This window comes from Oncorhynchus mykiss, chromosome 14 (assembly GCF_013265735.2).
Source record: "Oncorhynchus mykiss isolate Arlee chromosome 14, USDA_OmykA_1.1, whole genome shotgun sequence".
Classification (NCBI taxonomy): domain Eukaryota; kingdom Metazoa; phylum Chordata; class Actinopteri; order Salmoniformes; family Salmonidae; genus Oncorhynchus; species Oncorhynchus mykiss.
Genome location: NC_048578.1, coordinates 8,035,510 through 8,050,402, shown reverse-complemented (window position 1 = coordinate 8,050,402; position 14,893 = coordinate 8,035,510). Strand labels below are relative to the sequence as shown.

Below are 14,893 nucleotides of genomic sequence, written 5' to 3'. Positions count from 1 at the left end.
TTAGAGTGTTGGAATTCCCACTGTATCCTGGTGCAGTGGATTTGTAGCCATTTAAAGAGACATAGAGGGGAGAAACACTGCTGTGTGACTATTGTAGCATCTTTCCCTGTGCTATCCCTCTGGATAGTTAGAGAGACTTCCAGGTGGTCTGTGTGTGTGTGTGTGTGTGTGTGTGTGTGTGTGTGTGTGTGTGTGTGTGTGTGTGTGTGTGTGTGCACGCGTACATGTCACTGGTGGCAGTGCTGGGTCGGATGTTATTGTCTCACCTGGGTACACCTGTCATGTAGCTGGTCAGGTGGAGCTCTGTCAGAATGAATGTGTAACCTTCCATCACTCTGGCAGAATGAATGTGTAACCATCCATCACTCTGACAGAATGAATGTGTAACCATCCATCACTCTGACAGAATGAATGTGTAACCATCCATCACTCTGACAGAATGAATGTGTAACCATCCATCACTCTGACAGAATGAATGTGTAACCATCCATCACTCTGACAGAATGAATGTGTAACCATCCATCACTCTGTCAGAATGAATGTGTAACCGTCCTTCACTCTGGCAGAAGGAATGTGTAACCATCCTTCAGTCTGACAGAATGAATGTGTAACCATCCTTCACTCTGACAGGATGAATGTGTAACCATCCTTCACTCTGACAGAATGAATGTGTAACCATCCATCACTCTGACAGAATGAATGTGTAACCATCCATCACTCTGACAGAATGAATGTGTAACCATCCATCACTCTGACAGAATGAATGTGTAACCATCCATCACTCTGACAGAATGAATGTGTAACCATCCATCACTCTGACAGAATGAATGTGTAACCATCCATCACTCTGACAGAATGAATGTGTAACCATCCATCACTCTGACAGAATGAATGTGTAACCATCCATCACTCTGACAGAATGAATGTGTAACCATCCATCACTCTGACAGAATGAATGTGTAACCATCCATCACTCTGACAGAATGAATGTGTAACCATCCATCACTCTGTCAGAATGAATGTGTAACCGTCCTTCACTCTGGCAGAAGGAATGTGTAACCATCCTTCAGTCTGACAGGATGAATGTGTAACCATCCTTCACTCTGGCAGAATGAATGTGTAATCTTCCATCACTCTGGCAGAATGAATGTGTAACCATCCATCACTCTGGCAGAATGAATGTGTAACCATCTTTCACTCTGACAGGATGAATGTGTAACCATCCATCACTCTGGCAGAATGAATGTGTAACCATCTTTCACTCTGACAGAATGAATGTGTAACCATCCTTCACTCTGACAGAATGAATGTGTAACCATCCATCACTCTGACAGGATGAATGTGTAACCATCCTTCACTCTGACAGAATGAATGTGTAACCATCCTTCACTCTGACAGGATGAATGTGTAACCCTCCTTCACTCTGGCAGAATGAATGTGTAACCATCATCATCACACACACTATCTCTCTCTCTCACCCTCTCACTCGATCACTCACCCACTCTCACACTCACTCACCAGCTTGTGTTCCTATAGCAACCGAAAGGGAAATATAACTCAGCTGCTTCTGTGCAGTCTGATGGTCCTCTGTGTGGTCAAGGAGAAGCCAACCAGGAAAATAAAAAAATAGTTGAGCCAACATTGTGCTGACGTTATTTCACCCAACCTTATCAAACAGTCATGTTGCATCGATGTGGCTTTAAAATAAAGTATGTTTTATTAAAATGATTTCCCTGCTTCCCTGCTAAACCTGGTGTGTGTCTCTGTCTCTGTGTGTTCAGTCTGCAGTGATGGGGACCTGCATAGCCTAGCATCCAGACTGAAGGACTGGTTTGGAGTTCTCCACCTCGATGCCAACCGAGACCTCAAAGCCTCTGCCAACTCTGATTCAGCGGCAGGACGTGAGTCACACCATTATCTGTGTGTGTATTATTTTGTCGTTTTGAAATGGCACTGCCATTTGAAATTCCATTGCTCTTTTGAGTTCTGTGCTCAACTAAAGTCTGCATGTCTCTACACTCAAATTTCAACAAACCCTCTCAAACTCACCCTCAGTCTCCAAGCACTTTACTCAAGTTTCAGACTGAAAATGTCTCAGACAAGCACCCCCTCCAATACAAACATGAGACACTACGAGACACCACAACACACACTCACTCACTCACACACACATACAAACGTCTTCCAACACCCCTAACCCTCCACACGCTTCTCTCCCCCCCCCTCCCACCCCCCACACACACACACACACACACACACACACACACATACACACACACACACACACACACCACCCGCTAACATCCCTCTCTCCCGTCCCCAAGGTTTTGACACCAGTATCCTGCCCATCTGTAAGGACTCTCTGGGTTGGATGTTCAACAAGCTGGACATGAACTATGACCTCCTGCTGGACCAATCAGAGCTCAGTGCCATCTACCTGGATAAGTATGAGCTGTGTATGAAGCCCCTGTTCAACTCCTGCGACTCCTTCAAGGACGGGAAACTGTCCAACAACGAGTGGTGCTACTGCTTCCAGAAACCTGACGGTGAGAGAGATGGAGGGGAGGATGTAGCTAGGGATGGAGAAGGGAGGAAGTGTTTTAGAGAGTAAAGGTGAAGACGGACAACAACAAAAAAGAAAGAGAGTGGTGTTTGTTGGTGATGGAAAAACTAACGTTTGCACATTTGAACCTGTTCTGTGTGTGTGTGTGTGTGTGTGTGTGTGTGTGTGTGTGTGTGTGTGTGTGTGTGTTTTCTGCTCCAGGTCTGCCCTGCCAGAATGAGATGAACAGGATTCAGACTCAGGGTCGACGGAAGAGTCTCATAGGTCAGTTTGCTGGAGTGACAGCTGTCAATCAATTGTTTTTCATGGGCTGTTGGTCATTGTGCACCGTATATTTAAATTCCGATACATATTTAGGCACAATACATTACCCAGCTGAGACAAACAATAGCACACACAGACACAAACACCCCCGCCCCTAACTCCTTCAAACCCTCAGCCAAGTGGTCATCAATAATCATGCATAATAATGTTATAACTCACGAAAAAACACAGTTTGACAAATGGCCTTTGACTGGGTCACATGAATGAAAAAGGAGGGTAATGGGTTTTTGTGTGTGTGTGTGTGTGTGTGTGTGTGAACTGTGATGTGCACGTGCGCACGTGAGTGCTGTTATTGAAAGTGACTGGTCCCTTTTAAAGCAGGATGTATGGCTTGTTGTCTCATCTTAGGCACTAGCAATTGGTTGTTTGCCTCCGCCTATGCACACACAAGAACCTACAAAACCATGGCAATGAGCACATTGAGTTTTAGTACATTTTGATTTTAGTACAGTGTCGTGTCTTTACTATCATTAAATTGAAGACTTATAGTTTTTATCAAAGGTTCTCTGTAATTAGTATTACACGATCAACTGATTAATCATGTAACTGTAATTAACTAGGAAGTCGGGGCACCAAGGAAAAATATTCAGATTACAAAGTTATCATTTCCTAAAATAACTTTTCAGATATTTTAACTGATCAATTAGTCTTCGAATTAATGAATTATTTACTTTACCTCACGTTAGTCTCATTCCAAACGTTGTAAATTATCTGCACAAACCCAGTCTTCACTATGAGTCATCCATACATCAATTGTCTTAAATCATTTATGTATTACTAACTAAGTAATTCACAGAGATGCATAAACAAACAGTAAATATGGTTACAAGAAATGATAGAAGAATGTGCCCTAGTGGGCTAAACCGGCATGGCGGCTTGTTAGACAAAAGGGGAAGTGGGGGTCGACTAAGAACTCACTAGAGAGTGATAATTATAACAATTGAAATGCTAATCCTTTACACATGAACGCTCACTCATTCGGGAACAATTGCAATCAATATATATATTTATGCTCAATGTGTCGTCTTGATCGCTGGTGAAAAGTTTGTTTCTGTTGGATAGTTTCGTCCTCTCTCTCTCTCTCTCTCTCTCTCTCTCTCTCTCTCTCTCTCTCTCTCTCTCTCTCTCTCTCTCTCTCTCTCTCTCTCTCTCTGTCTTGGTTAGAGGGGATAGTTCAGAGTGACATTAATTCATTTGTTATTGAATGGATGTTTCGGCGGTTGTCGTTCTTTGCGTTCAATGATACCGAATTCATAGCTGCAGACTAGTAATTAATATCAAAGACTTGTTCTTATTCTGTCGGTATCGATAGTCTAAGAGTTTAACCACGTGGTATGGTTAAAAGATTCAGCAATGGTCTACAACCTTTGTCCTCCTAATGGAGAAAAACATGGCCTGGTGATAATTTCTCAAAGTTGGGTTTTATTCAGAATTGCAGAAAAGGGGCTGTCCCAGGATGCCTGACCCTAACTGGGCTCAGGGGCGGTCCTCTGATTTAGTTCAAATCAAAAGGGAAATGTATTTTCCTTCATTAAACAATCCAAAATCATATTACACAATTTTACAAACAGTATAATACTCACTCATTCATCTTATACAACAATTAGATGTAAACCTCATATCTGAGGCTATTATATAAACAGCGTTATGGTAATGTGGCCACACCGTCTCCCATGAGCTTCCCCAAGTTGTAACAAGCGGACCAGTTCGTAGCTGGATTCTTCACCGATCTTTTATACTTTCTCCGGAACATGACATTTTTTCGTACCTCAAGTTCTGTGAGGTGGAAGAAATTCCTTTGTTCTCTATGAAAATGTACTCTCTCTATACTGTGTGTCCATGAGGAGATCCTCAGGAATTTACGACGTCTCTCTGACCACAGCAGCCTAGTTGAAGGAGGAAAGGGGGAGGCAGGGAGAGGGGGGTGGGGCTTGCTATACCCAAAGAGGGCAACGTCATGACAACAGGATTGTTTAGAAATGTATTTTTTATCCATCTCATCTCTGCCAATCCAGTAGCGTAGCCAGACGCTTGTTGGTAGGTGGGCCGAAATTGAAGCTCTCAAATCATAATTGAATTATCAATAAAAACAGAGGCTACCTTACTCTTACTACTGCGCTACTCGATCGCACACAAAACGTTTAACACCTGATTTCGTAGACCAAGCAGTCATTTATTAACAATGTAAATCATGGCTTTTGTATTTCACAAGGGACTCGCAGCCTACTGTTGTGTCTTTGCTATGCCGGATTAAGTGATATGACATGCTATTCCATAAAATAATTTCTCTGTAATTAATATTACCTGATTGAACTAATCATGTAAATGTAATTAACTAGAAGGTTGGGTCACCACGAAGGAATGTTTATAGAGCTGTTATCTTCCGATAACTATTACATCAATAGTAATACACTATTACACTGTTACACTATTACATCAATAGTGGTCAATTCTTAATCAGTCTCAATCAGTCTCATCTGAAGTCGTAGAATTCTTGGTTATCTTCACGATCCCTGGCTAACAAGTTGAATCAGCAATACAATTGAATTATTCATTATTTATTTACTAAATACCTAAACAATCACACAGAATTACACATACACAGGATGGGTCATACATTGATTACTAATTATGTCATAAAAGAAAACGTCCCTAGCGGACGGAACAGATATAATGGCTGGTTACACAAAGAAAGGGGACTGGGTTTTGAATGAAAGCCCTGGAAGACTGAGGAACAAAGGAACTTGCTCTCTGATCGGACCTTGTAAAGCTATGCTATCATAAATACAGAATCTTATGCATTCTAAATAACCGCCCATTTGGAAAAGGAAAATGCAAGGAATATTTACTCTGAGCTGTGCTCAGGTTGGTCGTAGATGGAAGGCCATGTTGCCCAACAGAGATCTTCCTGTCCTCTGAAGAATGTCTGGTAGAAAGGATGTGTTGTAGTAAAGGCGTGTGTTTGGTAGAAGAGATACGTTGTCCGTCCTTTTCTTGGCCCACGTTTACAGCTGCTGCTGCTCACTCAACAGCTAGGAGGTATCACTTCTTTAGTGAATAAGAGTTCAAAGTTCATACCAAGTTGCCATACTTTAAGCTCACACTGAAGTTGGCTTAGTTCTGTAGTTTCATAAACCTCACCAACAGGCCAACGTGATGACACTACACAACACAAACAAAATAAACTATAGGCTTTAGCCTAGAAACATTTGATTGTATTTTTTTCTTGAACATTTATTTAATTAGGCAAGTCAGTTAAGAACAAGTTCTTATTTACAATGACAGCCTAGGAACAGTGGGTTTAACTGCCTAGTTCAGGGGCAGAACAACAGATTTGTACCTTGTCAGCTCGGGGATTCAATCTCGCAACCTTTCAGTTACAGGCCCTACCTGCCGCCCCAGTTCACAATTGGCTCGGCATCGTCTGTTCTACTGGATCCCGTCCGGGATATCGGCGGAACTAATTGCAGTGCACACATATGCCTATATACTGAACAAAAACACAACTGCAATAAGTAAAGTGTTGGTCCCATGTTTCATAAACTGAAATAAAAGATCCCTGAAATGTTCCATGCACACAAAAAGTTGATTTATCTCACATTTGTGGCACAAATTTGTTTATATCCCTGTTAGTGAGCATTTCTCATTTTCCAAGATAATCCATCCACCTGACAGGTGTGGCATATCAAGAAGATGATTAAACAGCATGGTCATTACACAGGTGCACCTTGTGCTGGGGTAAATAAAAGGCCACTCTAAAATGTGCAGTTTTGTCAGACAACACAGTGCCACAGATGTCTCAAATTTTGAGGGAGCGTTCAATTGGCATGCTGACTGAAGGAATGTCCACCAGAGCTGTTGCCAGAAAATTGAATGTTCATTTCTCTACCATAAGCCTCCTCCAACATCGTTTTAGAGAATTTGGTAGTACATCCAACCGGCCTCACAACCACAGACCACATGTAACCATGCCAGCCCAGGACCTCTACATCTGGTTTCTTCCCCTGCAGGATCATCTGTGTGATCGAGCAGTTTGCTGATGTCAACGTTGTGAATAGAGTGCCCATGGTGGTATGGTATGGGCAGGCATAAGCTACAGACAACGTACACAATATAATTTTATTGATGGCAATTTGAATGCACAGAGATACCGTGACGAGGCTCATTGTTGCACCATTCACCCGCTGCCATCACCTCATGTTTCAGCATGATAATGCAAGGCCCCATGTCTTAAGGATGTGTATACAATTCCTTGAAGCTGAAAATGTCCCAGTTCTTCCCTGACCTGCATGTCACCCATTGAGCATGTTTGGGATGCTCTGGATCGACGTGTACGACAGCGTGTTCCAGTTCCTGCCAATGTCCAGCCACTTCGCACAGCCATTGAAGAGGAGTGGGACAACATTCCACTGGCCACAATCAACAGCCAGATCAACTCTTTGTGAAGGACATGTGTCGCACAGCATGAGGCCAATGGTGGTCACACCAGATGCACATACCTTTTTTGTTTACTGATCTGTGACCAACGTACGCATATTGGTATTCCCAGTCAGTGAAATCCATATATTAGGGCCTAATGAATTTATTTGAATATACTGATTTCCTTATATGAACTGTAACTCAGTAAAATCTTTGAAATGTTGCGTTTATATTTTTGTTCAGTGTAGATGTAGACCCAATTTAAATTGAGAATAGTCTGTGTGACAATATTATTAATAGCCTATATTCGTTGTCAAAATATGAATGAAGAGACTGATGAACAGCATGTGTATTTGAGGCAGGGAACAGAACCATTTTTTTAAATGTTATGTATTTTTCCAAATCTTCATACAAAGTTCCATGCAGTATTTTTTTATTTTTTATTTTTTTATTAGACAGGCCATCCAATAGTCGAGTATCAGGTTTATAATAAACATACAGTTGCCAAACTATTCCCAAAAATGAGCACAAGGGCATTGTTTCAAAACATACCTTTTTTTTAATCACGGTTTCACAGGCACGATCAAATTTGCAAAAAATACATGTTCTATTTAATTCTGTTGTATTCCATTGTCTTATAGTACGTGACTGTGATTCAAGCACTGGATTATGAGCCGTCTTGTTTGCTAAATGAACAAATGAAATAGACAGTGCCGTGGTGCATATAGCCAGAGAAGCACAGTGACTTATGCCTCAATGCTTAATAAATCCATTTAATACACCACCACAAAGAAATTGATAATTTTGTTTAGGCAGGTCATAAATTAAACATTTTTTTTAAAAAGCCATATATATATATATAGCTGTGAGTAGCAATGAACGGGGTTCATGGGATGACAGGAAAGACACGATATCAATTGTATAATAAAGAAATTATTCTATCATGTAGTAACTACCTTCCTTCATGTGCAATCAGTTACATCATTACCATGTTTATCTCTCAACACCACAAGGTCGACGCAAGATATGTTTATTCTAGTGCTGTAGGTTGCCTCTTTGAATGCAGGTAATCATTCTCAAAGTCATTATTGAGATTATTGTATTACATTATTGTATTGAGATGATATGCCAATTATGGGGTCAATTTGACTAATGTTAAGATTGGGAAATATTTCCGGTGTTTTTTTTCTCACAAGGTTTCACGTTGTTCATCTGCATAATTTAAATCTAACATTCATTTACCCGAGACAAAGTCCACCTGATCAAAAAGCTATTGCTCTAGTATCCTATGGTGCCACCGGTGCCAATGACATCTACAGTGCCACCAACTGGTCTGGTGCAGCCATCTGAGCTAGCACTGTTCCAACGACCGCAGCGAGGCCCAGCCGTAAAAACAGTTACACAGAAATACCGTCATGGGTACTGGTTGGCTGTCATTTGACCAAATTAGTCTGATTGGTGCAGGCCTTCTTCATTATCCCGTATGAAATCGACTGTTGAGTTCCGTAAGTTGTGTATTCGATATCTTGTTCCATAATGCCTGTAAATCAAATTGATGGGGGCTGCTTTCCCCACTGTAGATGTAACATGCGAGTCCACAAACATTGCTGGAAGTTATTTGTTTCGGAAACTGGTAACATCCTGGGTGTGGATATCATTTTTGACCATCAAATCATCTGTAAGCTTAACGATTTTATCGAAATCCCCTTTAGAATTGTCTATGAATGTACTGAAACGGTCTTTAAGGCCCTACATTAGATCAATGAAATCAACGATTGCCACCAGGGGTCTCTTCATAGTGTTGAAGTCCAGAACAGACTATGGGAAACGCACAGTACTGCATAGAGCCATGACTACATGGAACTCTTTTCCACATCAAATAAATCAAGCGAGCAGTAAAATCTGATTTTTTAAAAACGGATAAAACAACACGTCACGGCACAACGCAGACTGTGGAGAGACATGCACACACACGCACAAACACACACACACACACACACACACACACACACACACACACACACACACACACACACACACACTGTAATGTTGTGGTATTGTGGATTTTATATCGACCCCATTTGGGTCCCGCTTTAAATTACGTTCAGCTCATAAAAGCTTCATAAAGCCTTCCTAATGCCTTCATAAAGCCTTCATAAAGCCTTCCTAATGCCTTCATAAGCACCACAGAAATGTGTTACAAAGTTTCTATAACCTGATGTCATGAGTTGTACAGGGTTCATAAATGTGGCATAACTGTGTGACATAACCCACTAGATTGAATATGATATAAACATGTGCTTTCTAGAAGGTGACATGTTGGGTTGACATGAAGGTGACATGACGGTCTGGTGGACCAACACATTAACCTTGGCCTTCATTGGTCAGGGTCAGGTTTAAAATCACATTTTAAGAAGATCAATTGTGGAAATAGGCCGGGTTTAGCCATAAGTATGACTTTTTTACTGTGTTAGCCCTCCTGTTATGTTTGTTTCATGTTAATTAATTCTGTGCTCCCGATGACCGCCCCATGACTGCCCCATTATTGCTGGTTTATAAATCCATAATACTACATATATTATCGCCTAATGTTGTGTTAGATCTTTTTATCAACTTAAGTTCTTGTGCCAACATTAAACATTAAGCATTAAACATTAAAAAGTTTTGAACTTCTATTTGTGATTAATCACCTGTAGGTCTCATTGACCAGAGCTCATACAACTAGTTTTTGAGTAAGAAAAGCATAATGTATGGATTATTTTGACTGTAACAAATACTCAGATGAAACATATTGTGCTATTTATCACAGACTACTTTGTGTCAAAGTTTAACAAGGACTTTCCTCCTCACCAGTGTCATGATCAAGGATATGATCAAGAGCCTCACATACAGTATATCGTTTGGTCATTGTGCTGCCACAGAATCAACTGTGAAGAAGGCCTCAAAAAGCTTTATATACCAGAGCTGTTCTATATATTATAAGTTCTGTTCTATATATTAAAAGTTCTATATATTATTGAAACAACGTTGCAATTGTTTGTGAGAATGCCAACAGGTGTTGTTCCTGTGGGGGAAAGATTATATTGGGGAAAGGTTCCCGTGGGGGCTGCCATGGAAGCCAAGAAGGGTGTGTGTGTGTGTGTGTGTGTGTGTGTGTGTGTGTGTGTGTGTGCGCTCAAACACACATGTATGTAGGGGTTTGGGAGAGGAATTGTGTCCATCTGATGAATGGGCATGTGCCTGAACTCAATTTTGTACACTAATTGTAGTCTCACCCATTCATTTCTAATGACCGGTCATTTTTGACCAGGAACACAACAGATGTACAAAAGTTAAATAACACACCCAAAATGTAATGAAAGTCATCAAAATGTATTTTGTGTGTTCAGATGCCCTGTGTGGACAATCAGATTAAATGAACTACATTTTTCAGAGAGAGAACTTGTACATCGGTCCAATTCGACCGGAACACAGCAGGAGGGTTAACTAGTGATGATGACAAATACTTTACAAATACTGCATGTTGGTTCCAATCTTAAAAGTAACAACAAAGAAAGTTAGCAGGTATGTTAGGAAATGTCTTTGTCCCACCATCTGGATGAGGGCATTTACGTATGTGCTGCACTAGAAACTCTAAATGGGGAGATGGGAAACTCCATTTGATTCATATTATTATATTCCTCTTTCATTTACAAATTTCATGACTTGATTATGAGAAGTGGCTGTATCAAGGGGATTTTTATTTAGCTGAGCCCGTTAGCTAGCTAAATTTTGGCTATCTAGCAATTGCTGTGTAGTCACCGAAATTATTTGAAAGAATGACTGAGGTAGCTACAGTATGTAATCTAACTCAACACAACTACTACAAACTAATTTAAATTACCATAAATAAATGTTAACTTGTTTTTTGCTTTCCGGTGGCACCACAATTGGGCATTTGATTTGCGAACTCATCACATTAACAGCATCTTGTCACCAACACTAAAAAAAGTACTTCCGGGTCACAGAATTTCAGAAATTTCCAAAATTAAAGTAATCCACATAATAGTATAAAAGTATCAACAACATGTATTTATTAATTATATGAAAAAGAAATGTCTAAACATTAACGATGATTCATATTTGTTCAAATTTAAGTGACATTTGCATTAAATTGGGTTTTTAAAGCATGTCATATAAATGCCCCCAGTGCGAATCACTATGTGTAATACATATTGGCTTATAGAACAAAAACTATGTTGGGTGCCGCAATAAAATTACTGTAGGGAGTTCTCAGTAAGGTCTGTAGAATATAAATATTGTGGCCTTTTACTCCAGCCATTCCATTGGTGGCCAGAATGCGAGTACATAATCATCACATGTGCGATTACTGTGCTACAGTAAACCCTCACACCAAACAACAGTGAATTAACCTGCTTGGGATAGGGGGCAGCATTTGCACGTTTGGATGAAAAGCGTGCCCAGAGTAAACTGCCTGCTACACAGTCCCAGTTGCTAATATATGCATATTGTTAGTATATTTGGATAGAAAACACTCTGATGTTTCTAAAACTCTTTGAATTATGTCTGTGAGTATAACAGAACTCATATGGCAGGTGAAATCCAACCAGGAAGTGGGAAATCTGAGGTTTGTAGTTTTTCAACTCTTGGCCTATCGAAAACACAGTGTCTATGGGGTCAAATTGCACTTCCTAAGGCTTCCACTAGATGTCAACAGTCTTTAGAACCTTGTTTGATGCTTCTACTGTGAAGGAGGGTGGAATGGGAGCTGAATGAGTCAGTGGTCTGGCAGAGTGCCACGAACTGGTAACGCGCGTTCACGTGAGAGTTAGCATGAGTTCCATTGCATTTCTGAAGACAAAGGAATTCTCCGGTTGGAACATTATTGAAGATTTATGTTAAAAACATCCTAAAGATTGATTCTATACTTCGTTTGACATGTTTCTACGGATTGTAACGGAACCTTTTGACTTTTTGTCTGCTCGTGCGTCATGAATTTGGATTACTGGGCTGAACGCGTTAACAACAAGGAGGTATTTGGACATAAAGATGAACTTTATCGAACAAACCAGAGTGCAATCTGATGAAGATCATCAAAGGTAATTTAATATTTATAATGCTATTTCTGACTTCTGTTGACTCCAACATGGCGGATATCTGTTTGGCTTGATTTGTCGTCTGAGCACCGTACTCAGATCATTGCATGGTTTGCTTTTTTTTTTTTGCTTTAACATTTTTTTTTAAAAATCTGACACAGCGGTTGCATTAAGGAGAAGTATATCTTTAATTCTGTGAATAACACTTGTATCTTTTATCAATGTTTATTATGAGTATTTCTGTAAATTGATGTGGCTCTCTGCAAAATCACAGGATGTTTTGGAAGCAAAACATTACTGAACGCAACGCGCCAGTGTAAACTGAGATTTTTGGATATAAATATGCACTTTATCAAACAGAACATACATGTATTGTGTAACATGATATCCTACGAGTGTCATCTGATGAAGAGCATCAAAGGTTAGTGATTAATTTGATCTATACTTCTGCTTTTTGACTCCTCTCTTTGGCTGGAAAAATGGCTGTGTGTTTTTGTGACTTGGCTCTGACATAACATAATCATATGTTGTGCTTTCGCTGTAAAGCCTTTTTGAAATCGGACACAATGGGTAGATTTAACAAGAAGTTTATCTTTCATTTGGTGTACTGTCACGCCCTGACCTTAGAGAGCTGTTTTATTTCTCTATTTGGTTAGGTCAGGGTGTGATTTTGGGTGGGCATTCTATGTTGTGTATTTCTTTGTTGGCCTGATATGGTTCCCAATCAGAGACAGCTGTTTATCGTTGTCTCTGATTGGGGATCATATTTAGGCAGCCATTTTTCCCACTTTCTGGTGTGGGATCTTGTCTATGTATAGTTGCCTTAGTGCACATCAGCAACTTCACGTTTCGTTTGGTTGTTTGTTGTTTTGTTCAGTGAGTTTCGATTTATTAAAATTATGTGGAACTCTACTCACGCTGCGCCTTGGTCCGATCCTTACGACGAACGTGACAGAAGATCCCACCAAAATAGGACCAAGCAGCATGTACAGGAGGAGACAGTTCCCAGTCCAGAGCTTCCGGCGACAGTTCCCAGTCCAGAGCTTTCCCGGCGACAGTTCCCAGTCCAGAGCTTTCCCGGCGACAGTTCCCAGTCCAGAGCTTTCCCGGCGACAGTTCCCAGTACAGAGCTTTCCCGGCGACAGTTCCCAGTCCAGAGCTTTCCCGGCGACAGTTCCCAGTCCAGAGCTTTCCCGGCGACAGTTCCCAGTCCAGAGCTTTCCCGGCGACAGTTCCCAGTCCAGAGCTTTCCCGGCGACAATTCCCAGTCCAGAGCTTCCGGCAATGTTTCACAGTCCGGAACCTCCAAAGACGGTCCACAGTCCGGAACCTCCAGCGACGGTCCCCAGTCTGGAGACTCCAATGACGGTCCCCAGTCCGGAGCCTCCAGGGATGGTCCCCAGTCCGGAGCCTCCAGGGACGGTCCCCAGTCCGGAGCCTCCAGTCACGCCCTGACCTTAGAGAGGCGTTTTATTTCTCTATTTGGTTAGGTCATAGTGTGATTTGGGGTGGGCATTCTATGTTGTGTACTTCTATGTTGGCCTGATATGGTTCCCAATTAGAGACAGCTGTTTATCGTTTTTCCCACTTTCTGGTGTGGGATCTTGTCTATGTATAGTCGCCTTAGTGCACATCAGTAGCTTCACGTTTCGTTTGGTTGTTTGTTGTTTTGATTTAAAATGATTCGATTAAAATGATCTAGTCACGCTGCGCCTTGGTCCGATCCTTACGATGAACGTGACAATGTGTGAAAGTTACATATTTCAAGAAAATATTTTTGAATTTAGCGCGCTGCCTTTTCAGCGGAATGTTGTCGAGGGGTGCTGCTAGCGGAACCCCTAGCCTTAAGAAGTTTTAAAGGGCAACTACACACAAAGATCTAAGTTTCTTTAGATTTTTCACAGAACCCAAAGTCAACCCCTGATTGTTGTGTTGTTGTGCATTGTTGTGAACACAGAAAATGTTGTTGTTTTTCTATAAAAAAAAAAGTGTTACATAAATGGGGGAAATCCGAAACCTGGAAAAATAATGCATTTTGGGGGAAGTTGAGGGTCCAATATTGACTATGCACCAAAGAGGCACCAAAGAGGGAAAGAAGTTGGGTCATTCTAGAAATGTTTTAATGATACAATATATAACATTTAGCAGATGCTTTTATCCAAAGCGACTTAGTCATGCATGAATACATTTTTACGTATGGGTGGTCCCGGGAATCGAACCCAATATCCTGGCATTGTAATGCTCTACCAAGATGCATGACAGGGTTAGAAATGCTTTGTGAACCCTCAATTTAATATGACTTATAAGGCCTTTATCAAGCAGTGCTTATGCCACCCTTTATAAAGCACAGGTTTATGTCATATTTGACATAGTGGGTTATGCCACATTTGACATTCGTTGTTATATCACACAGTTATGCCACATTTATGAACCCTTTATAAAGCAAGACATATGGTTATAGATGATTTGTAACACATTAATGTAGTCTTTA

At 40.9% G+C, this 14,893-nt stretch overlaps 1 protein-coding gene across 2 annotated transcripts in view; it reads left to right on the top strand.

Moving 5' to 3' along the window:
• The window catches only part of LOC110487720 (testican-1), a 276,877-nt gene that overhangs the window by 255,346 nt on the left and 6,638 nt on the right, over positions 1-14,893 (top strand). For both annotated transcript variants that reach the window (XM_036942848.1, XM_036942847.1), the window contains 3 exons: positions 1,782-1,901; positions 2,325-2,546; positions 2,765-2,827. In XM_036942848.1, the coding sequence (XP_036798743.1) occupies positions 1,782-1,901; positions 2,325-2,546; positions 2,765-2,827 (405 nt within the window). The remainder of the gene's footprint in view (positions 1-1,781; positions 1,902-2,324; positions 2,547-2,764; positions 2,828-14,893) is intronic.